Source organism: Procambarus clarkii, chromosome 35, assembly GCF_040958095.1.
Source record: "Procambarus clarkii isolate CNS0578487 chromosome 35, FALCON_Pclarkii_2.0, whole genome shotgun sequence".
NCBI classification, from domain to species: Eukaryota; Metazoa; Arthropoda; class Malacostraca; order Decapoda; family Cambaridae; genus Procambarus; species Procambarus clarkii.
The window spans coordinates 36,378,438-36,403,908 of NC_091184.1; the positions used below are offsets into that span (position 1 = coordinate 36,378,438).

Consider the following 25,471-nt stretch of genomic DNA (forward strand, 5'->3'; position numbering starts at 1 on the left):
AATCACTTTCACCTGAAAAATATTTCAAATTAATTTCAGATTTAAAGCCAATCTTGCTTTACAAATTCATATGGAAAAATTTCTTTAAGGAATTTACCTTTCCTACATATTCTAGTAAAAGTAGTAAAGACCTAATTTAGCAATATAAATATATATCACATCAATTTGCCAAGTTCCAGTAAATGTCATTTGAGAAACTATCCACAACTGCACTTCAATGGCAATTTACATTTATCTTTAGCCAATGCTATATTGTTTAAGTTATTACTATTCTTTTACTTTTATGCAAATCTATTCAGATTAACCTTTACTACAACTCACCTGATTCTGTTTAAGCAACTGACAGCAACTTCTGGACTTTCCAAACCACATTCTGGAAAAATATATAAATTTAAAACCAAGCTAAAGTAAACATTGAATATTTTTTTTTACTTTCAAGGGAAAAATACCATCACTTAGAACAAAACTTTTCCTGCCATTAACTTTATTTGACTCATGATTACCCTTAACAGTGTTATACATTTATAGATTAAAGCTTCTTTAACAAACATTTAATGTTAACTAAACAAGATTTATATTTCATTAAAATTATTAATAAAACACCCTCAACTATGCTGTTTAAGATCTAATGCCCCACATTAGAATTTTCACAATTTCAATACATTCCTGAAATGACTAAACTTGCAGATATGGTACCCACTAGCCTAAGCCTAGACTTCCATACCCTAATATGTAATAGGTTTTTAGCAATTAACTTCTACCCTCTAATTCCAATGTACACAAGACTACTTACTGTAGATCTGCAAGCATTTTCCTGCAGCTTTGTTGCCAGGACCTTCCACAACCTGTCATGTGAACAGTAAATATTACTAAAAAGTTATTTGCATAGCAATGTTATTTTGTTCATACCTGTACCACCAGTTTAACAGTTCCCGTTTTAAATGGCACACTAAGTATCTTTGTCCCATTATTAATTACAAACAAAGCTATAGTCATTTCAAGTCAACATCCTATACAAATTTTATTTTCCAACAACTTTGTTCATGAACATTTTTCTGGAACATTGCAAACAAACTTTAATTTAACAACTATGTATAACATTTGAATAAAAGCAATACAAAATTTATATATACAAATTCTTATTCTTTTGCAACCACTGCTTACTACTAGGGGGAAAAATTTATTCTGTATGTAAGGGGGAGATTCTGAATAGCAAGTGCCAATAGGCACTGCCACTGGCTTATGGCAAAAGATTCTGTAGCAATACAACTATAAGCCACACTTTCTCCCCCCCCCCCTTCCTCCCAACTTCAGTGTCATAAGGGAGGGGGGGTGTCTATTTACTGTACCACTTACATTTTAGTGTGGGCTTCATCCACTATTCTGACGTTAGCTGGAACATTTGTGCCAGCTGCTGGTTTGAAAGGGAGGCATACCATGTGCCAATTCAGGAAGCTTTCCACGTTCCTCACTGCATGTCAGCTCAGGACCTCACTACCATGTTGGGAGGCAGTTGAAGACTAACCAATCAACATCCCAGGCTGGAGAGCAGTGCCAGCTCGGGGAGAATTTACCACCTGCAAAAAATTTAATACTCAATCTACACCATCTATCTCATCCTTACCTAGCCCCCAAACCTTACATTTGTCAGCATTAAACTGCATGTGGTAGTCTTAACCATTTCAAAACTATATAGGGCATCGGTATTTTTTATTTGCCAATTCTGCAACTATTGCAGTTGCAACCATAATCTTGCGAATAACCGAGGTCCAAGGAGACCTTTTAGGCACTACTTTCAACACTTCTCCCAACTTAACACCATTTATACCAATTTCCTTTGGTATAGCCATGACCTAATCAACTTCAGTCAGCATTCCCAATGATCCGAGCCACTATCAATTTTGCGCCACTATCAAAATCTCTGCTGAAGTCAAGGTACGCAAAATCACAAACCTTATCACTATTTCCTCAACTATGCAACCTAATCCATGAACATTTAGTAATAAAACTATGCGATTCATGTATCTAGTCACGTTTCTCAAAAAGAGTAGAGAAATGGCACTTGCAATGTTAGATTCTAGTAACTTTCCTCAATAGACTAAGCTAATTAGTCACTAACTTAAGCGTTAAAGTTAACTCAAACTTTTCCTTTAAAACTTGCTATATTAGGAATTTTCCACGACCGGCCTTTACCCGACATAATTAAATAGGGTAAAAAACGGTATATTAAATGCAGTAAAACTATGGTAAATTCAATATGATAAACTTGCATTCTTTAAGCATGGGCTGCATAGTAAGTGAACTAAACTAAATGTTAAGCACCCTGGCAAACCACTTCGTTCTATTCAGTTTATTTAATCACTTTGTCCGGCTAGAATTTTTAGATTAAAGGAATACCCTCCCTGGTAACGGCTGAACTAGTTAACCAAATACAAATATTTAGGTAAAATACTTTCATAAAACCCGTCTACTTCCCCCACCAGTAGACTTGTTCAGCTAAAGGCATAATGTAATGTTCCACTTCAGTAAATAAAGACTTAATAAAACACTACCCCATCTGTGTAGTTATCGGTTACCTGACATTCTACGCTTAAAATAACCCATCTATTCCCCATAATTGTTCGATATAACTTACCTCTCACCCGCTGGTCGAGTACACAGCAGTATATATCCTCCTCCATCACTCACCGCGTGGATACTATTTCACTCGGGCCGCAAATTGCCTCAAATCACCTACGTTGTCCATAAACATATATAGAAGAGCAACTGACCATAACACCCGTATAGCGATCATCACATAACGTGGGAACATTAGTAGTACTGCTGTCAAAACATAGATGGCGCCAGGACAAACGGTAATTCCTATGGACTCGCCTAGTTATGCGTAGGGAATTGAGCTTCAGCTGTTTGGTCCCGCCCCTCAGCTGTATTCACCTAGTTGTACTCACCTAATTTGTGCTTGCAGGGGTTGAGCTTTGGTTCTTTGGTCCCGACTCTCAACCGTCTGGACCGTTGACTTCCTATGAGGCCACATATTTACTTATTTCATAATGGAAGTATATTATTTTATAGTAAATATATGTTTTCTCGTGTTCTGCATTAAGCACCAACATTATAGTGAATAAATATACCATATTTCTTCATTATTTAAGTAATGCTAGGAGGCTTTGAGTAGCTTTGGGGTCATTAGGTGAACAGAATCTCCAATAGATGGGGCGAGAGTCGCGCTATCTCTCGCCCGAGCGAGTCGAAACTTATTTTAGAATTGATATATCTTTGTCCTCCAACAAGATATATTTCCTTTGGTGCACTCACAATAACGAGCATATCTCTGTCTTTCTGAAGGCATATAATATTTTAGGCTTTATAAGCGTATCTTTGTTAATTACACACTATATTGGCAAGTGCGTAGGCTTCTGCATTCCATGACCGACAAGCTACTGAATGCCACTATAAAAACGTATGTATCTTCACTTGAGCTTTATATATGTCTATGTTAAAGTATTTAAAATGAAGCTTATATTTCTATCTTTCTTGAGACATATAAAACATATGTGTTTATTAACGAATTTACGTGAAATAAGCATTGTTCTGAGAGAGAGTTGCTCTGTCGATCAGTCTGTGCGGGGTCGGAGCTCGGCGATTATTAAAACACATGTATCTTCATTAGAACTTTATATATATCTATGGTAAAGTATTTAAAATGAAGCTTATATTTCTATCTTTCTCAACACATATAAAAACATTTGCGTTTATTAACCAACTTACGTAAAATAAGCATTGTTCTGAGAGAGAGTTACTCCGTTGCTCGATCTGTGCGGGATCGGAGCTCGTCGATTAGAAAAATACACGTATCTTCGCTTTAAATACAAATATGCCCATGGTAAGGCATTTAAAATGAAGATTATGTTTCTATCTTTCTTGAGACGTATAAAAATCTTACGTTTATTAACGATTCTGCGTGAAATAAGCATTGTTCTGAGATGAATATTGCGGATTTCCACCTCTACGACCGATGAAAAATGCAACTTTTATACAACTACAAATATCTTTAGTTTTACTTTAAATTTTGTCCTGAAAGAGTTTTCATATATAGATCCAGTTTCTGCCGTTCTTCTGACATAAAAAGACCTTTGGTTTAATAAGTTATTAAGATGTTTTCAACAATATTACTAGGGCATTCACCGATTCCAACATGGGCGACCCTTTTGGAAACGCAACACATTTATTTATTTATTTATTTATTTATTTATTTATTTATTTATTTATTTATTTATGCATATACAAGAATGTACATAAGGAATGTGAGGATACAAATATGGTAATTACAGTCTTGTAAAGCCACTAGCACGCGCAGCGTTTCGGGCAGGTCCTTAATCTAAGAAAATTTTAAGGAGGTAAATACTTGCAAAATTTATAGACAAAAAAATGATAACAGTTACATGAAATGAAAAAAAGAAGATGAGAGAAAATTGTAGGTACAGTATATTAAAGCACATAGGTAGCTAAGATTGATTGCAATGACAGCTTGAATGGTAGTTGACAAAAATAGGTAGGCACAATACAGCAGAAACAATATAAGATTGATTGCAATGACAGCTTGAATGGTAGTTGACAAAAATTGGTAGTCACAATACAGCATATGGCTAGCACATAAAAGAAGACAGCAATGAACACAATGATAAGGTTGTTTGATATTACATACAAATTAGGAGATTGGGTAACACTAGGTACAGAGCAAATTTAAAGCTCAGTGTAGGAAACTAAGAAGATGAAGTTAGGTACTTTTTGGTTTTGCTTTTAAATAAGGCAAAAGTTTTACAGTTTTTCAATTCACTAGGGAGTGAGTTCCATAGACTAGGTCCCTTAATTTGCATAGAGTGTTTACACAGATTAAGTTTGACCCTGGGGATATCAAAGAGATATTTATTTCTGGTGTGGTGATAATGGGTCCTATTACATCTGTCCAGGGAGAGTTTCAGAGCATGGTTTGCATTTAAGAACAGGGTTTTGTAAATGTAGTTGACACAAGAGAATGTGTGGAGGGAGTTAATATTTAGCAAGTTTAGGGATTTAAACAAGGGAGCTGAGTGTTGTCTGAAAGCAGAGTTAGTTATTATTCTGATAGCAGATTTTTGCTGTGTGATGATGGGCTTAAGGTGGTTTGCAGTGGTAGACCCCCATGCACAGATACCATAATTAAGATAGGGGTAGATTAGTGCATAATATAGTGAGAGGAGAGCAGAGTTAGGAACATAATATCTGATTTTGGAGAGTATACCAACTGTCTTAGAGACTTTCTTAGTTATGTGATGAATGTGGGTGCTGAAGTTGAGTCTCTTGTCTAGGAATAGGCCAAGAAACTTGCCATCATTTTTATTACTGATGTTAATGTTGTCTATCTGTAGCTGAATTGCATTTGATGATTTGCTTCCAAATAAGATGTAGTAAGTCTTTTCGATGTTTAATGTTAGTTTGTTCGTTGACATCCATAAGTGGACTTTTTTTAATTCATTATTCACAACATTATTTAGTGTATGTGGGTTGAGGTTTGAATAGATAAGGGTAGTATCGTCAGCAAACAATATAGGTTTGAGAATATTAGAGACATTAGGCAGATCGTTTATATATATAAGAAATAGAAGAGGTCCTAAGATGCTGCCCTGTGGGGCATGGGTTGACCTGATTGATATATGGGTCAGATTTCATTAAGGTTCGGAACAGAAAACACCGACCTTACCTAACCTACTTAGTATGTTAAGATAAGCATCTTATTGCTTCGTAATTACAATTATTACCTATACCTATAATAGGTTAAGTAACAGTTGTAATTACGAAGCTATAAGATGCTTATTTTAACATACTAAGTAGGTTAGGTAAGGTCGGTGTTTTCTATGAAGCTTTTCAAGGGAAACTATTATGTTTAGTATGTCACCTATGCACGCAACTAATAAGTCAATATTGACATTAAATTTGCGAGAACGGGTTGCATAAGGCACCCAGAGTCTGCCAATGCAGACTACTTATCACGTGCCTCTGAATGACTATCCTTTGTGATGGAGACTGTTTAGCATCACGTAGCTAGCTTTGTGACACACTGTACTCCCCTTCATATTGTCTAGGGCAGCTGCACAAATGCAGATGTACCTAAATGTGTTAATAAAAATAAAGCATCAGAATTTGTGTATACTCACCAAGTTGTGCTTGCGGGGGTTGAACTTTGGCTCTTTGGACCCGCCTCTCGATTGTCAGTCGACTGGTATACAGATTCCTGAACCTTGTGGGTTCTGTCATATCTACCATATCTGTGTGTGTGGGTGTGTGATAAAGATATACACAGACAGTCAAACAGACGCAGCAACTGATCGCGCACGTCACTGTTAAGTCCCAATATACCTCCTACACCGCAACATATTACCAATCGCTTCTAGCAATCATCGTACATCTGACTGCCGTGTGTGACACACTAACCCGGCTAATTCTCGTTCGCACTGTGTCATTAAACACAGCACAACCACATAATTAAACGGTGCTCGAATATTATGAGAGAGAGAGAGAGAGAGAGAGAGAGAGAGAGAGAGAGAGAGAGAGAGCTAGAGAGAGAGAGAGAGAGAGAGAGAGAGAGAGAGAGAGAGAGAGAGAGAGAGAGAGAGAGAGAGAGAGAGAGAGAGAGAGAGAGAGAGAGAGAGAGAGAGAGAGAGAGAGAGAGAGAGAACAGAAACATGTTACACAATAACTATGTTTCTGTTGTCTTCGATGTGTAAGCAACGGCAAATATGTGTGGACAATATTGAAACTCAAAAGCAATCTTTTTTTTTTTTTTAAACAATTTTAAATTTTCCCGGGTAAAATACCAGGCAAGTGTAGCGGTTGCCAATATTTCGTTTTATTTGATTCTCGGCTTAGACATTCCAAGGTTAAGTTGTCTGCTAGCTTATTTGTTGCGTAATAGGTTGATGCATCAATTAATTATAAACAACATTACTCTAGTGTTTCTCAACGTGACTCCTGAGAGAGCAATCTGTGTCTGGACAAGATGGGACTAACATGTCTATAGACGGACACGTAAATAACAGATGAATCTTGTTTATTTCCTGTCATGGTAATGCAGCGAGGATCACCTCATCTGTGTTCCCTGAGACGTGATCTCAGTCATCTTATGAAGGAGTCTCATGCTCATGTCACCTCAATATGTCATCTCATTTGATACCAAGTCCAGTTATATGTATCATCGCTGGCATAAAGTCGCACAGTGTTAAGAAAACGCTCCGAGTACCTTTGGGTTGAACATGAGTGAAGCAAAAGTCATGTGACCTGCCAAGCGAGTTCAGCAGCAACCCAAAAACCCCGAGCGCCAGTCTGCTCCAGTGGCCCTTCCTGCGCTCCGCCAGTTGGCTTCTGACGCTCACCGGGTAAACATTGGCCTTACAACGAAGCCGCGCCATCAGCTCTACGTTATTTACTCCCAAACTTTAGAGGCAATGAAGACATTGTTGCCTCTCTGGAGCCTCTGGGTGGTTCTCCTAGTGGCGGATGGCGCTGCCTGCTTCCCGGGGCTTGAGAACGACGACGCTAGGATCGGAAACTATATAGATGACGGAATTGCTGAAGAAGAGCTTCGATTATCCGACACTGATGTAGTCAACCCGAGAGTCGTTGCCTCTTCCGAGGTCACCCAACACCTCCAGCTTCCCTTCCAGGAATTCCAAGTTGTGGTAAAGAATGCGCCTTCTGACGATATCTCTGAAAAAAACAAATGGAATCTGAAGAAATCGTCTAAGGTTAATTTTCAGCCGAGTAGACAGCTCGAGCCTCCTACGACGGAGTTTAGTAGCATTTCCAAGAAAACGGTGAAGCTGACCACAGTTTCACCTAATTTGAGCACTCAACAGTCCAGTCTGAAAAGTGATTCAGAAATGTCTCTCGGAGCGGAAAATGCAGAGGCTCTTGGTTCAGATTCAGAAATAAAGGTGCCTTCCGGTGCATTTCCCGCCAAGATGCAGAAGCCTTTTTACAATCAGAAGGCGAAGATGCCGACCCAGATTTCCTTGATGGGCAAGAAACACCAGAAGCCACCTCAGTTACTGGAGCCCCCAACGAGGGATTTGGAAGATAAGTCATACAAAATTGGGAGCCTGATAACTTCGCCTGTCTCCCTTCCCGCCAGTTACCTCCAACCTCCGACTCGCGAGTTCGCTGGCTCCACTTCGCGGCGTCTTCTGCCTCCCACCCGCGAAGTAACTCTTCCAGCCCACGTACTCGTGACGCCAACTACAAGACACGTCTTTCCCCTGTCCCGCGAGATGGTCCCTCCTCGTCGTGAGTTCGCCGCGCCTCCTCCTCGGACCCTCCACCCACCCACCAGACAGTTCTTCATGGGGTAGACGCTCACCCGAAGCTCTGTAGTCGTGTTGGAGTTATGTTTACATGTCTGCCCGTGTTTTGTGTCATGCTTCCCATTCTTATTAAAGCATGCGTGTTCCCCCATGATTGATGTTGTTGTGACTTTTGAAATTAAACCATAAAATTCTGCACGTGTTTTTCTTCATGTATTGCACGCTTGTCTAGTTGCAACTGCTGCATCACACGCATAAAATTGCTGTTTTTTTTTTAAATATAAGACTTTTTCATTAAAATATATTTACAATATATAAATATATATATTTTATATTGTATAAAATCACGCTGTTGGTATTTTAGGATAAATTTTAAAGATTGAACGGATTGAAAGAACTCTTTTAAAATGTTGTTAACAAAAATTGAACGGATTGTATATCTCTCTCTCTCTCTCTCCCCTAATTCAAAAAAATTCCAGAGTCAGGCAGGATCGTGTAACCAGCAAACTGTCACAACGGATCCTGACACAGCAGTTGTCATGCCAATACTGACCAGAACAATAGACCAACACCTTCACTGTCTGCCACATCTTGCTTAAAGACCAGCTATCTCAGGTGGCTTGGCTTTCAGTAATATAATAACTTTCCTAGTGGCTTGGCTCTCTATCTGACTCGGCACTTTTTGAGTGGGTAACTGAAGTAATGTGTTGTGATTTATGTCCCTATAAAATAATAGAACCTATGTGACACAAATGTCAGTTTCGGACAGTCTTTTTTTTAACAAACGGATGTTCAAATTTACCGACACCTTGGGATTTGAAAGGAAAAAAATGTTTCCAGCTGCCTTATTCGATTCTAAAAGGCAGGCTGAGGTGAAGGAAGTCTTGAAACAAGTATCCGGTGAAATGAGATACACAACACTACGTTCTTTTATTACGGGCTCACCATAGCCCGTGCTACATGGACTCTTCGTTCTGAGTAGCTAAATCTAAAACAACAAACTACGTTCCTGTCGTAAGGAGTTGATAGCCGTCTCGTTTGATATGTCGCGACGTCTCGTCAATACGTTGCTAGAAACGTACTGACGAGACGTTGACGGATAGTGGACAGATTTATTTGGATATTAGACGGGTCCTTTCCAAGGGGATCTAGACTTTAAATTATAGAAATGCTAGAACTTTAGACGGTACGGTGACAAGGAGTAGACAGGGGGGCGTGTCAGGACACAAGACAGGGTGGTGTCAGGGTGGGGGGGGGGGGGGAGGGGTTGCTTTGGGCGTTCCAACAGAATATTCATAAGGCGATGGGCGGATGTCGTCGTGGGTCAAGTGCCACACTTTCTCCTGCCAACCTTATGCCCCCTCCTCCACCCACCCCACTGACCCCCACCCCACAGCCCACGTAACCCCTCCCATCCCCGCACTATGCACAAACGTGGCCCAACAAAGACGTGCCGCAAATTATGTACAAATATGCTAACATCAATGCATTCACGAATTGACACCTGCATCTGCTCGAACACCGTGAACAATCTAAGCCTTCAGATAAACTCGTAAAGGAGAGCAATAATAATATATTGACTAATAAAGAACACACGTGCGCGCGCACACGATATACAAGAAGGGTGATAGGCAGGAGGCTCTGAACTACAGGCCAGTGTCCCTAACCTGCATACCATGCAAGATGATGGAGAAGATTGTGCGAAAAAAACTAGTGGAACATCTGGAGCGAAAGAACTTTGTAACACAACATCAGAATAGGTTCAGGGATGGCAAGTCCTGCCTAACAGGATTAATTGAATTCTACGGCCAGGCAACACAAATCAGGCAAGATAGAGAGGGGTGGACAGGCTGCATATTTTTGGATTACCAGTAAGCCTTTGATACTCTACCAAATAAGAGACTAGTGCACAAGCTGGAGATGCAGGCGGGAGTGAAAGGGAAAGTACTCCATTGGATAAGGGAGTTCCTTAGGAACAGAAGACAGCGAGTCACTGTGAAGGGTGAGGTCTCAGATTGGCGAGGTGTCACCAGTGAGTCCCGCAGGGTTCAGTCCTTGGACCTATTCTGTTTCTTATATATGTAAATGATCTTCCAGAGGGTATAGAATCGTTCCTCTCATTGCTTACTAATGATGCAAAAATTATGAGTAGGATTAAGACAGAGGAAGATAGTAGGTGGTTACAAGATGACCTAGACAAACTGAATGAATGCTTCAACAAATGGCTACTAAAGTTCAACCCGAGTAAGTGTAAGATAATGAAACTAGGCAACTAGGTGAGTACATACACACACACACACACACACACACACACACACACACACACACACACACACACACACACACACACACACACACATACATACATACATACATACACACACACACACACACACACACACACACACACACACACACACACACATACATACACACACACACACACACACACACACACACACACACACACACACACACACACACACACACACACACACACACACACACACACACACACGCAATTGTTACCACGGTGGTTAGGTTATCACAACTTAAAATATATTTCCCATTTCTAAAACATTTGCACCACCTGCACCCATTTCTCGACTCCCCCCCCCCTCCGTCCCCCAGTGCCCCCCTATTAAAAAATACAGCCTGACGCCCCCCAAACTTAGGCGCCGGACTCCTCGTTGCGTCACCCGGTAATTAGACATTTTATGAGTGTTTTTGTTAACTATTGTTTGACGCTTGGCGGCTTTATGTGCCGCACGCCGCTGGGGGCGCCTTGTTAGGGCGGCGGCGGCGGCGGCAACCATTGAGAGGAAAAATAATGATCTCTGAAATAATGAAGTGGTGAAGTTACCACTTGAGTCGAGGATCAATGTCCCAGCGGCCCGGTCTACGGGGCGGGACGAAGGCCTGGGAAGGGGGTAATGTTGGAGGAAATGGTAAAAAAAATGGCCAGTAGATCGTAGACCAAGACTGACTGTGAACTAGAGTGGAGAGGGGGAGGTTGATATGTAGCATAGCTCTGTCCATCCCACCACCTGTGTGGCATAACCCTCTCTCTTCCTTCATCTCCCATTCCACCATACAACTATCCCTGTACCCCCCCCCTTCCTATCCTCTCCTCACACCATACCCTTACCCTCCCCCCCTCTCCCCCTAACCTACCCAACCCTTCGTTTCCACCTTTCTCCTCATTATTCTATTATTAGTTTAGTATTTTCCTTGACCTGCGCGAACTCTCGGGCTCTATGCAACTTCTCATAACCCGACACCAACGCGAAAGTATATTGCAACAACATTTTATAAGATTCAGAGTTGGGCAGGTCGGGCGGGCGGTAAGTTCACCCTGGCTAGGTGTGGCCAGGGGTGTGGTGTCCCTGGCCAGGGGTGTGGTGTCCCTGGCCAGGGGTGTGGTGTCCCTGGTCAGGGGTGTGGTGTCCCTGGACAGGGTGTGGTGTCTCTGGACAGGGTGTGGTGTCCCTGGCCAGGTATGACCTCATCATTACTGCAAAATCATCTTCAGAAAATGGAGAACTTTGCAATTTATATCACGAGTCCCGACGATCGAAATTTCGGGTTTGATAAATTAGCACAAGACGTTGTCTTGCCTCAAGGTTAGTGACACAGGTGAGGAGGATACCTTGAGGTGCTTCTGGGGCTTAGCGTCCCCGCGGCCCGGTCTTCGACCAGGCCTCCTGGTTGCTGGACTGATCAACCAGGCTGTTGGACGCGGCTGATCGCAGCCTGACGTATGAATCACAGCCTTGTTGATCAGGTATCCCTTGGAGGTGTTTGTCAAGTTCTCTCTTGAATACTGTGAAGGGTCGGCCAGTTATGTCCCTTATGTGTAGTGGAAGCGTGTTGAACAGGATGGCCAAGGTGGCTATAGATCAGTAAGCGTAAGGTCGCCCCTGGTTTTATATATGTGACAGAGGCTGCAGAAACACGCAAACCATAGATTACCAAGAATTCTAAATGACCCGACCAGGATTCGTACCCATAACGTCCAGGATCACACCCCCTAAACGTACAAAGTACCGTGACTAGCGTACCATTGTTCGTCTGGTGCGCTGGTCACAGGAACCAAATCAATTCAGGCAAGGTCATGCTGTTGCAAGTTTGTTACAATCTTGAGAGCATCACTTGACTGCCAGCATCGGGCTTCGAACATTGACACACAAGTCCTTACAACGTGCCATCGACTGAGCACAGGTTACCGCGAGCCAAGTTCCACGCCCAGTACTGCGAGTTTACACATCCTGGCGGAGTACCTTCACCAGTTACCAGCCCGACATCTGGGTTATGAAGTCTTTTTTTTCCTGCTCCAGTACCCCATGGCGGGGGGGATCCCCGCGGCCCCACCACAGGCCGCCCACCTCCAGTATGGCCCCGGGGGGAAGAGAAAGGAGTGACGAATTGATTTGAGTAAATGTAGAGAGTGTCGGTGACGACGGGCCGACACCACAACACCATCGTGTCTTGATTACATGTCAAGAGTGTTTCCTGGTGGGTGTGTTGCGGTCTGGTGAGTACCCCGAGGGGGGTGTGTACGGCACTGTCGGGTCCCTCGGGCAGTACTGTTGGGTGGGCAGTACTGCCGCTACTGGCGTCAGTACAACACAACTACCACTACCTTGTGCGGCTCCGAGGGGAAGCAACGCTACTCTCTGTCACAGTCCTGGTTGATGGCTTGATCTATCCGACTGTTGGTGATGGTTGTGGGTGTCGGGAAAGGGGTGGGAAGAAGGGGTGGGGGGGGGGGGGGTTGTGCAGGAAAGTCGACGGGCTTGATTTTTAAAAAACGAAGGGGAAGGGTTGTGGAGGGGGAAGGAGAGGTTGTGGAGGGGGAAGAGGGGTTGCAAGGGTTGGGAAACATCGGCACCTACCACCACCACCACCACCTACTGTGGGAGGTGGTGGTGGGTGCAGGCAGGTGGTGGAGAGGTGACCTGCCATGTTGAGGTGTTGGTAGTGGGAGAGAGATCGTGTGAATTGTGGAGGAGGGGGAGGAAGGAGGGGGTGTTAGTGGATTCATGGTGGGGAGGAGGGGGTATTGATGGGTGTAGTGGTGGAGTAGGTTGTGTGGGGGGTATATGGAGTGTTGGGGGGGGGGTGCAATGGGTGTTCATTTAAGATGAACAAAAAATTCTGCTATAACATTTTCAACATATTTAGGTGTCTGGTCATTCCTCCCACTGACCTGCAGGATATGAAGGTGTTGCCGGGCTCGTGTCCAGAGCCAGCTGTGTTGCTGGGCTCGTGTCCAGAGCCAGCTGTGTTGCACTAAAAATATACCCATCTGGCCGGATAGTTAGCCACACAGGGGGGCATGTGATCACCATAGTCGGCCCTGGCCAACTGTAGACAAAACCCCGTGACCTAGCTCCGGGGCTCCGCCTGGCGCACGGCTCTGACCACTTGACCTAGTTGTCACCGGGAAGCGCTTTCTACCGGCCCGGGAGGGAAGGTAGAAAGCAAAAAGAAAGCAATATGACCTTCACAACTCCCCCCCCTCCACCCCCCCGAACCACGATGTGGGGGGGGAAACGACTTGGTTCCTGGTGCTTAACAACCCTCGTACATCGTGTTTATTACGGAATTGGCTAATCCGTTACAAATGCGACGTGTTAGCACTCATTTAAGCGACGCATTAGTGATGTTGTGGTTAAGCCAGACGGTCGCATTTTGTAGGGAGTGGCAGATTAAGAGCTGCGTGGGTGTGTTGGGTCGAGGTGTCAGCTACGTCTATCATGTCTGGTGTGTGTACACGGTGTCCGGGGTGTGTACACGGTGTCTGGTGTGTGTACACGGTGTCCGGGGTGTGTACACGGTGTCTGGTGTGTGTACACGGTGTCTGGTGTGTGTACACGGTGTCCGGGGTGTGTACACGGTGTCTGGTGTGTGTACACGGTGTCCGGGGTGTGTACACCTGGTCACCCGGCCCTCTAAAGTAGCACTTATCGGTTCGTCCCACCAAATAGTTGCTATATGTACTGTTGGGCCACAACAGTTCAGGTTTGGTACTGTTGTATAACCCGAGAAAAGCTAAAATTGAAACTGCTATATTAGGCCTAATATAGCACATGTATGTACTATATTAGACCTAGTATAGCACATGAATGTACTATACTACATGCTATACTACATATAGCACATGTATAGTACATACATGTGCTATATTATTAGGCCTAGTATAGCACATGTATGTACTATATTAGGCTTAAGATAACGTGTATATTAGGAGGTTCTTTAGTCACTTTTTCGATTTTCTAGAAATGCCATTAGGCCTAATTTAGTAATGCAACACGTGAACTATTGGGGGATTGAACACCACGCATTTGTACGTTTGACCAAACAGTCGCTATACGGTCGTTTTATGCCCATCCTCCTTACGTGCCCCGGTTCGATTCCCAAGACAGGACGAAGACGTTTTAGCACGTTTTACCTGATGCCTCTGTCCACCCAGCGTTAATTAAGTGCGCAGGAGGGAGGTAGCTGTTGTGGGTAGCATTGTGCGGGGAAGTTCAGTAGGCGGCCTAGGGGGAGCCAGTCTAACAGGCCGCCCTGTCCTCGACCATTGAATATAAAAGTTTTATTCACATATACAGTAAACAACGCAGCAGGAAGCCAGCGGCTGCCACAAGTGGCCCTGGGGGGGCATCACTGTTGTAAACTCCGCATTTGTGAGTTTACGGAGTGAACCTTCGGCAGCCTTACTGCCATCCTGGGCACCCCCCTGGCACCATCACCACTCCCCCCCCCTCCACCCCCCTGGCACCATCACCACTTCCCCCCCCCCTCCACCCCAGGTAAGCAGTTTACACAAGGTCGAGTAATAACCTTCTGTAAACTGGTTTACTGTCTGTTTATGCAGACTTGTTAAATAGTCCTATTTGCTAGATAGTTTTTTTTTACCAAATAGGCACAGTTTATGTTATTTTAATAACTGCAAAGTTCAGTCTGAAAATCACATAAAAAAATTTCATTATTGAATTATAAATTTTCGGTAAATAAAGCTGTTTTGGTAACGTAAGATAAGGTTTGCTGTAAGTTAATTTTGATGCTAATGTTAAAAATCGAGTGTTACACTTTTAAGCGCGCACATATTAACCCACGCACAAGCTGAAATCTTTGGAAATTACGTAGACCAACTGGCGTGGGTACACGAGCCTAGGTTTACTGCACCACTAAGTGGGTCTCCATCACAGCTCCAGCACTCAAACCACCTCAAAGTTCAAAAGCAATCCAGCTGGGACAGCCCCATCCTAGACTGAGCAGCGGCAGTGTGTCTATAGACGTCAACACCACGTGAGATTGCTCGCCTTATATCAGTGGCAGCTCCCCATGCTGGGGACTTCCCTCTAGCCACTTGGGCTAGACGGTAGAGCGACGGTCTCGCTTCATGCAGGTCGGCTTTCAATCTCCGACCGTCCAAGTGGTTGGGGCACCATTGCTTCCCCCGTCCCATCCCAAATCCTTATCCTGACCCCTTCCCAGTGCTATATAGTCGTAATGGCTTGGCGCTTTCCCTTGATAATTCCTTCCTTCCTTCCTTCCTTCCTTCCTCTAGCACCCTCCCCCCCCCCCCTCCCATGCGTCTCGAACCGCAGGCTCCAAACTGCAGTGACACTCCACCTTGCTGTCGTCGTTGTTGTTGTTTTAGATTCAGCTACTCGGAACAAAAAGTTGCAAGTAGCACTGGCAATGGTGAGCCCGGAGTGGACTTACCTGGCACAGGAACGGAGCTGTAACTCAGCCTTGAGTTACAGATCCTTGCTGTCCTAATCCACACTAAATAGAGGTATATTTACAGTGAGGTGGTAGCCGACAGCCACGGGCAGTATGGCCTGCTTTGCTTAAGCACAGAGGGCTAGTAATCGAGGCACAGTGAAGTTAACGACATCTTTAAGAGAAGCTTTACTACGGCTGGATGTCCAGCAAAGAAAGAGCCCCATTACATAATTTTATTTATTTATTTATTTTATTATTTTATATATATACAAGAAGGTACATTGGGATTGTGAGGATACATAGCATAGTAATTACATTCTTGTAAAGCCACTAGTACGCGCAGCGTTTCGGACAGGTCCTTAATCTAAGAAACTTATAAGTAGGTAAATACTTGCAAAATGTATAAAAATGATAACAGTTACGTAGCATGAAAAAAAAATAAAAGATGAGAGAAAAATTGTAGGTATATTAAAACATATAGGTAGCTGTAATGTATACCGTAAGTATAATGTACGTATACATATATGTATATAGTACGTATACGTATATGTATACAGTACATATACGTATATGTATATAGTACATATACCATACTATAATGTACCGGTGGTCATTCAGATGCGATGATAGTGCACCTTTGCAAGAAAGGCAGGCAGTTGGTGTGGGACTACACACGTGTATCAACTTTAAAGTCAATGCAGGTGTTATTCAGTGTTGCAGATCCGGGTGGTGCTGCCACACACACAACGAACCAGTCAAGTCTCTTACGTTCAGAGAACTGCATCACCAGCACAATTTTGTCCCCAGTGTTTTGGAGGCACTCAGTGCCTGGGGCAAAAGTGCCACTAGTTTTTTGGGGATTGTGGGTTCGAAGCTCATCAAAACAACAAGAGACCCAAGAGCTGCAAGCTTCTTTTTCCAGCGCATTAATGTGGCAATAAAGAGGGGGAACGCACACCTCATTCCTGGCTCCTGTCCCCTATCTGAAAAGCGAGGAATTCAACAGCCCGCGAAAAGTAACTTTGTACCTTGTATGTAGCCAATGTTGTAAACCATTTTGTGTAATAGTTTAAATAAAATAAGAGATATAGTCTTCTCCTACCACCCTCTATATATGTGAGCGCACATGGGAGCCCCACAAGGCTCCCCTGGGGTGCTGCATATCCTCTTCTTTGAAGCTGAGGGTCCCAGTGAGCGCAACCAAAGGTGTATGTCCTTAGAACATATTATTTATTTCACCATGATGAGTGTCTGGGGGTGACAACAGAAAATGGGACGTTGTATGACGGCGCAGAAAGTGCTGAGCGAGCTGACATAACTGTACACGGCCGCCCCCGAGCGCCCGCCGCCACCCGCCCCACTAAACTAGACCAGGACGGGTTCTGGTTTTATTACTTGTCTTGCCATGGCACACTGCCATATGCCATGCTACGGGGGCATGATCCATGCCACGATGCCATTTTTTTGTTAATTTTGCCCCGAGGGGCGAGTTTATTGGGCAGCGTCACTCATCCTGTGAGTGGACACACCGGCATAGTGGCAGTATTGGGTAGCGCCACTCATCCTGTGAGTGGACACACCGCCATAGTGACAGTATTGGGCAGCGTCACTCATCCTGTGAGTGGACACACCGCCATAGTGACAGTATTAGGCAGCGTCACTCATCCTGTGAGTGGACACACCGCCATAGTGACAGTATTGGGCAGCGCCACTCATCCTGTGAGTGGACACACCGGCATAGTGGCAGTATTGGGTAGCGCCACTCATCCTGTGAGTGGACACACCGCCATAGTGACAGTATTGGGCAGCGTCACTCATCCTGTGAGTGGACACACCGCCATAGTGACAGTATTGGGCAGCGTCACTCATCCTGTGAGTGGACACACCGCCATAGTGACAGTATTGGGCAGCGTCACTCATCCTGTGAGTGGACACACCGCCATAGTGACAGTATTGGGCAGCGTCACTCATCCTGTGAGTGAACACACCGCCATAGTGACAGTATTGGGCAGCGTCACTCATCCTGTGAGTGGACACACCGCCATAGCAGCATGTACAACACTCCCCAATAGGAAGAAAACCCGCTGGGTTGTTCATCCTGTCACTTGTACCCAGACACAGCTGAGACTTGCTTAACTGTCTCAAGTGAACAGCTCCTCAAACAAGAAGATTAACATCTGTCAACCCTTAAAAGCTTACGTTATCTTGCGGGTGCAAAATGGGGGAAATCTTTTAAGAACAGTATCAATATATATATATATATATATATATATATATATATATATATATATATATATATATATATATATATATATATATATATATATATATATATATATGTATTTGTCGTACCTAGTAGCCAGAACGCACTTCTCGGCCTACTATGCAAGGCCCGATTTGCCTAATAGGCCGAGTGATTTTCTATATTTTCAATAATTTTTTTTCCAAATAGTTTATTTGAATTATTATTATTTTATATTAAGACCATAATTTATTGACTGAGTTGTGTTAGTTTAGGTTAAGATAGGTTAGGGTTAGTTAGGTTCGGTTAGGTTAGGGTTAGTTAGGTTCGGTCATATCTCTACGTTAGTTTTAACTCAAATTTAAACAAATTAACTTATACATAATGAAATAGCTAGATTTATCATTTTATAAGAAAAAAACTAGAAAAATATATAAATTCAGGAAAAATTGGCTTATTAGGCAAATTTGGCCTTGCATAGTAGGCCGAGTACGACGTTCTGGCTACTTGGTACAACATATATATATATATATATATATATATATATATATATATGTCGTACCTAGTAGCCAGAACTCACTTCTCAGCCTACTATTCAAGGCCCGATTTGCCTAATAAGCCAAGTTTTCCTGAATTAATATATTTACTATAATTTTTTTCTTATGAAATGATAAAGCAACCCTTTTCTCTATGTATGAGGTCAATTTTTTTTTATTGGAGTTAAAATTAACGTAGATATATGACCGAACCTAACCAACCCTACCTAACCTAACCTAACCTATATTTATAGGTAAGGTTAGGTTAGGTAGCCAAAAAAAGCTAGGTTAGGTTAGGTTAGGTAGGTTAGGTAGACGAAAAAAACATTAATTCATGAAAACTTGGCTTATTAGGCAAATCGGGCCTTGAATAGTAGGCTGAGAAGTGCGTTCTGGCTATTAGGTACGACATATATATATATATATATATATATATATATATATATATATATATATATATATATATATATATGTCGTACCTAGTAGCCAGAACGCACTTTTTGGCCTACTATGCAAGGCCCGATTTGCCTAATAAGCCAAGTTTTCATGAATTAATTGTTTTTCGACGACCTAACCTACCTAACCTAACCTAACCTAACTTTTTCGGCTACCTAACCTAACCTAACCTATAAAGATAGGTTAGGTTAGGTTAGGTAGGGTTGGTTAGGTTCGGTCATATATCTACGTTAATTTTAACTAAAATAAAAAAAAATTGACCTCATACATAATGAAACGGGTAGCTTTATCATTTCATAAGAAAAAAATTAGAGAAAATATATTAATTCATGAAAACTTGGCTTATTAGGCAAATCGGGCCTTGAATAGTAGGCATAGAAGTGCGTTCTGGCTACTAGGTACGACATATATATATATATATATATATATATATATATATATATATATATATATATATATATATATATATATATATATATATATATATATTATATATATATATACACATACCTATGTAGATACAATCGAGAATTCTGGGTTCGAATCCCGGCGGAACAGAAATTTTTGGGCGCATTTCCAATCACATAATATGCTTGTTCACCCAGCAGTAAGTAGGCTCCCAGAAGTTAGTTCATTGTGGGGTTGCATCCTGTTGGTGAGAGGGGGGGGGAGGATCAGTAATTCGCCCTTTGGTGGGGGGAAGAGGACCACGATTTTTGCCTAACATGTAACAGGCATCCATATACACTAGCTGCCTGTCCCCCGACACAGTGAATTGCTTATTGAATTTTTGTTTTTCTCTAGTTACCCCAGAAACGTTTTCTGTTATATAACGAAATTTATAGAAAATAATGTTTGATGACAGACTTGACATTTTCTCGATTACCTATATGTTTAATTATTTGATTAGTTCTGACAGCTTTTTTTGACCTTTTTAGTCGAGCAAAAGTTAATAAATTTATTATATGAATATGTTCTAGGTTATATTATTGTGCTAGCATTGCAAGAATGTATATTTAACACCAAACTTATTATAAAATCCAAGGTACATTTTTGCACTACACAGGGGCCTGGTGGTGTACTACACAGGGGCCTGGTGGTGTACTACACAGGGGCCTGGTGGTGTGCTACACAGGGGCCTGGTGGTGTACTACACAGGGGCCTGGTGGTGCACTACACAGGGGCCTGGTGGTGTGCTACACAGGGGCCTGGTGGTGTACTACACACGGGCCTGGTGGTGTGCTACACAGGGGCCTGGTGGTGCACTACACAGGGGCCTGGTGGTGCACTACACAGGGGCCTGGTGGTGTGCTACACAGGGGCCTGGTGGTGTACTACACACGGGCCTGGTGGTGTGCTACACAGGGGCCTGGTGGTGTACTACACAGGGGCCTGGTGGTGCACTACACAGGGGCCTGGTGGTGTGCTACACAGGGGCCTGGTGGTGTGCTACACAGGGGCCTGGTGGTGTACTACACAGGGGCCTGGTGGTGTACTACACAGGGGCCTGGTGGTGCACTACACAGGGGCCTGGTGGTGTACTACACAGGGGCCTGGTGGTGTGCTACACAGGGGCCTGGTGGTGTACTACACAGGGGCCTGGTGGTGTACTACACAGGGGCCTGGTGGTGTACTACACAGGGGCCTGGTGGTGTACTACACAGGGGCCTGGTGGTGTGCTACACAGGGGCCTGGTGGTGTACTACACAGGGGCCTGGTGGTGTACTACACAGGGGCCTGGTGGTGTGCTACACAGGGGCCTGGTGGTGTACTACACAGGGGCCTGGTGGTACACTACACAGGGGCCTGGTGGTGTGCTACACAGGGGCCTGGTGGTGTACTACACAGGGGCCTGGTGGTACACTACACAGGGGCCTGGTGGTGTACTACACAGGGGCCTGGTGGTGTACTACACAGGGGCCTGGTGGTGCACTACACAGGGGCCTGGTGGTGTGCTACACAGGGGCCTGGTGGTGTACTACACAGGGGCCTGGTGGTGTACTACACAGGGGCCTGGTGGTGTGCTACACAGGGGCCTGGTGGTGTACTACACAGGGGCCTGGTGGTGCACTACACAGGGGCCTGGTGGTGCACTACTCAGGGGCCTGGTGGTGTACTACACAGGGGCCTGGTGGTGTACTACACAGGGGCCTGGTGGTGCACTACTCAGGGGCCTGGTGGTGTACTACACAGGGGCCTGGTGGTGTACTACACAGGGGCCTGGTGGTACACTACACAGGGGCCTGGTGGTGTACTACACAGGGGCCTGGTGGTACACTACACAGGGGCCTGGTGGTGTACTACACAGGGGCCTGGTGGTGTGCTACACAGGGGCCTGGTGGTGTACTACACAGGGGCCTGGTGGTGCACTACTCAGGGGCCTGGTGGTGTACTACACAGGGGCCTGGTGGTGTACTACACAGGGGCCTGGTGGTGTACTACACAGGGGCCTGGTGGTACACTACACAGGGGCCTGGTGGTGTACTACACAGGGGCCTGGTGGTGCACTACACAGGGACCTGGTGGTGTACTACACAGGGGCCTGGTGGTGTACTACACAGGGGCCTGGTGGTGCACTACACAGGGGCCTGGTGGTGCACTACACAGGGGCCTGGTGGTGTACTACACAGGGGCCTGGTGGTGCACTACACAGGGACCTGGTGGTGCACTACACAGGGGCCTGGTGGTGCACTACACAGGGACCTGGTGGTGCTTGTAACCAGCGGTGCTTCTGGCAGTGCTGTTCTATATAACTGTAGCCTATAGTTGTTTTTCAATGTTTTTTGTACTTGCTCTGTGTGTATAAATTACTCTCAGGTTTTGTGTTGCGACAAGTGACGTCGAGTCACGAGACGATGGCCTCCTCCCTCCCTCCTAGGGGCTCTGTATACGAAGGAATTCTCGTAATAAACTTTCGGTCCAACATCCAGTTATGGGGTTAATGAACCTTGCGAGGACGCCCCCTCCATGAGGTAGCCTGGAGTAACCCCCTTCACGATCAGCTCCCCATAGGATCGGCCTCAGTAATCACCCCATGTTCGGGACCCCAGCACGAGGAAATCCTATTAACGAGTCCATTAATCTGCTGGGAGCCCCTACCCCCGCCAGCCAGCGCTACCAACCAATATTTGCCAACCAGGAGGAAACCACAAAACTCTATCATTACACTATAGTCGTTACCCCTTACTGCTGATGGGGTCCCTGGTCGCCCCTCCGGCCTCCGGACTTTACGCTCACAGTTGGCGGCTGAGAGCGCCGTGGGGGAAGGCGTAGTGTGGTGTTTCCGATATAATGAAGCCGTGGTGAATGTTGGGGATGTAATTTAAGTGGTATTTACCTCAATTATTCGGCGGGTATTTTATGGAGCTTCCGTCCATGGCGGGGGAGCGCGGGAAGGTTTAGTGGTCGGGAATGGTCGCTCATGACACGATTTTGCGTATATGGGTGTGAACCGTGATTGTGTATTCACCTGGTTGTGCTTGCGGGGGTTGGGCTCGGCTCTTTCGGCCCGCCTCTCAACTCTCAATCAATCAACTGTTACTAACTACTATTTTTTTTTTCACATACACACTCGGGAAGCAGCCCGTAACAGCTGTCTAACTCCCAGGTACCTATTTACTGCTAGGTAACAGGGGGCATCAGAGTGAAAGAAACTCTGCCTATTTGTCTCTGGCTAGTCCGGGAATCGAAACCGCGCCACAGGATTACAAGTCCCGCGCACTGTCCACTCACCTACCAAACCCTGTGTGTATGTGTGTGCGCGCGCGTGTGCGTGTGTGCATGTGTTCGTCTGTGTGTGTGTGTGCGCTCACCTATTTGTGTCTGCAGGATAATATAAAATATATATATAAAATGTATGAGTGAGTTTTAGTAATTAATGGCGTCAGTGAAAGCAGCTTTGAGAGCGCTGTGTGCAGTGGGAAGCATTTGTCAAAAGGGCGGCCAGCTGACGTAATGGACTTGTTGTGTTGTGCTATGGTGTTGTGTTGTTGTATTGCCGTGTTGTGTTGTCGTGTGTTGTAGTGTTGTGTTGGCAGACGCTCTCACTACTCTTCTGTGTTATTCACTGTCATTTGCACCACACCTCTCGGTACCTCTCATCTCCTTCCCGTCTCCTCCCCTCCACTACTTCCACTCTCTCCCTCCCTCCACCTGTTCTCCTTTCTCATTCTCTTCCATGTCTCCTTTCCCTCATACTCCTCTGCAATTTCCTTCCCCCTCAGTTATCCCTTCCCCTCTACACCTCCCTCGTTCTCTACTCCTCTTTCTCACCCCTTTTCTCAAGTTTACCCTTTTCCCCCACTTCTGCTCTCCTTACACATCTCCCCCTGGACACCTCCCTCACCCTACACCTCCCTCACCCTACACCTCCCTCACCCTACACCTCCCTCACCCTACACCTCCATCACCCTACACCTCCATCACCCTACACCTCCCTCACCCTACACCTCCATCACCCTACACCTCCCTCACCCTACACCTCCCTCACCCTACACCTCCATCACCCTACACCTCCCTCACCTTACACCTCCCTCACCCTACACCTCCCTCACCCTACACCTCCATCACCCTACACCTCCCTCACCCTACACCTCCATCACCCTACACCTCCCTCACCCTACACCTCCCTCACCCTACACCTCCCTCACCCTACACCTCCATCACCCTACACCTCCCTCACCCTACACCTCCATCACCCTACACCTCCATCACCCTACACCTCCCTCACCCTACACCTCCATCACCCTACACCTCCCTCACCCTACACCTCCCTCACCCTACACCTCCATCACCCTACACCTCCCTCACCCTACACCTCCCTCACCCTACACCTCCCTCACCCTACACCTCCATCACCCTACACCTCCCTCACCCTACACCTCCATCACCCTACACCTCCCTCACCCTACACCTCCATCACCCAACACCTCCCTCACCCTACACCTCCCTCACCCTACACCTCCCTCACCCTACACCTCCCTCACCCTACACCTCCCTCACCCTACACCTCCCTCACCCTACACCTCCCTCACCCTACACCTCCATCACCCTACACCTCCCTCACCCTACACCTCCATCACCCTACACCTCCATCACCCTACACCTCCATCACCCTACACCTCCCTCACCCTACACCTCCATCACCCTACACCTCCCTCACCCTACACCTCCCTCACCCTACACCTCCATCACCCTACACCTCCATCACCCTACACCTCCCTCACCCTACACCTCCATCACCCTACACCTCCCTCACCCTACACCTCCCTCACCCTACACCTCCATCACCCTACACCTCCCTCACCCTACACCTCCCTCACCCTACACCTCCCTCACCCTACACCTCCATCACCCTACACCTCCCTCACCCTACACCTCCCTCACCCTACACCTCCCTCACCCTACACCTCCATCACCCAACACCTCCCTCACCCTACACCTCCCTCACCCTACACCTCCCTCACCCTACACCTCCCTCACCCTACACCTCCCTCACCCTACACCTCCCTCACCCTACACCTCCCTCACCCTACACCTCCCTCACCCTACACCTCCATCACCCAACACCTCCCTCACCCTACACCTCCCTCACCCTACACCTCCCTCACCCTACACCTCCCTCACCCTACACCTCCCTCACCCTACACCTCCCTCACCCTACACCTCCCTCACCCTACACCTCCCTCACCCTACACCTCCCTCACCCTACACCTCCCTCACCCTACACCTCCCTCACCCTACACCTCCCTCACCCTACACCTCCCTCACCCTACACCTCCATCACCCTACACCTCCCTCACCCTACACCTCCCTCACCCTACACCTCCCTCACCCTACACCTCCCTCACCCTACACCTCCCTCACCCTACACCTCCCTCACCCTACACCTCCCTCACCCTACACCTCCCTCACCCTACACCTCCCTCACCCGTAAGTTCACAATTGTCTGGAATTCGACGAAAAAATAAAGTTTCAAAAAAACGTAAAAATCTGTTTTGCCAGAAATCGGAGAAAAATTTTCGAGTTGAGAGAACTTTAAATCCAGTTTTGCAATTAACTTCCGGTAGTCCTATAACTCCCGGGGTGGTGAGGTCCTGTAACACGCTACATTATCATTATAACAAAACAATGCACATTTTTAGATAACCATCATGGTAGTT

The 25,471-nt window shown here is 45.3% G+C and overlaps 1 protein-coding gene across 1 annotated transcript in view; it reads right to left on the bottom strand.

Moving 5' to 3' along the window:
- LOC123768425 (uncharacterized) overlaps window positions 1-4,213 on the bottom strand; it is a 46,828-nt gene extending 42,615 nt beyond the window's left edge. The window contains exon 1 of the mRNA XM_069336347.1: window positions 4,186-4,213. Coding sequence (XP_069192448.1) covers window positions 4,186-4,197 — 12 coding nt within the window. The 5' untranslated portion in view covers window positions 4,198-4,213. The remainder of the gene's footprint in view (window positions 1-4,185) is intronic.
- Window positions 4,214-25,471: the final 21,258 nt, after the last annotated feature.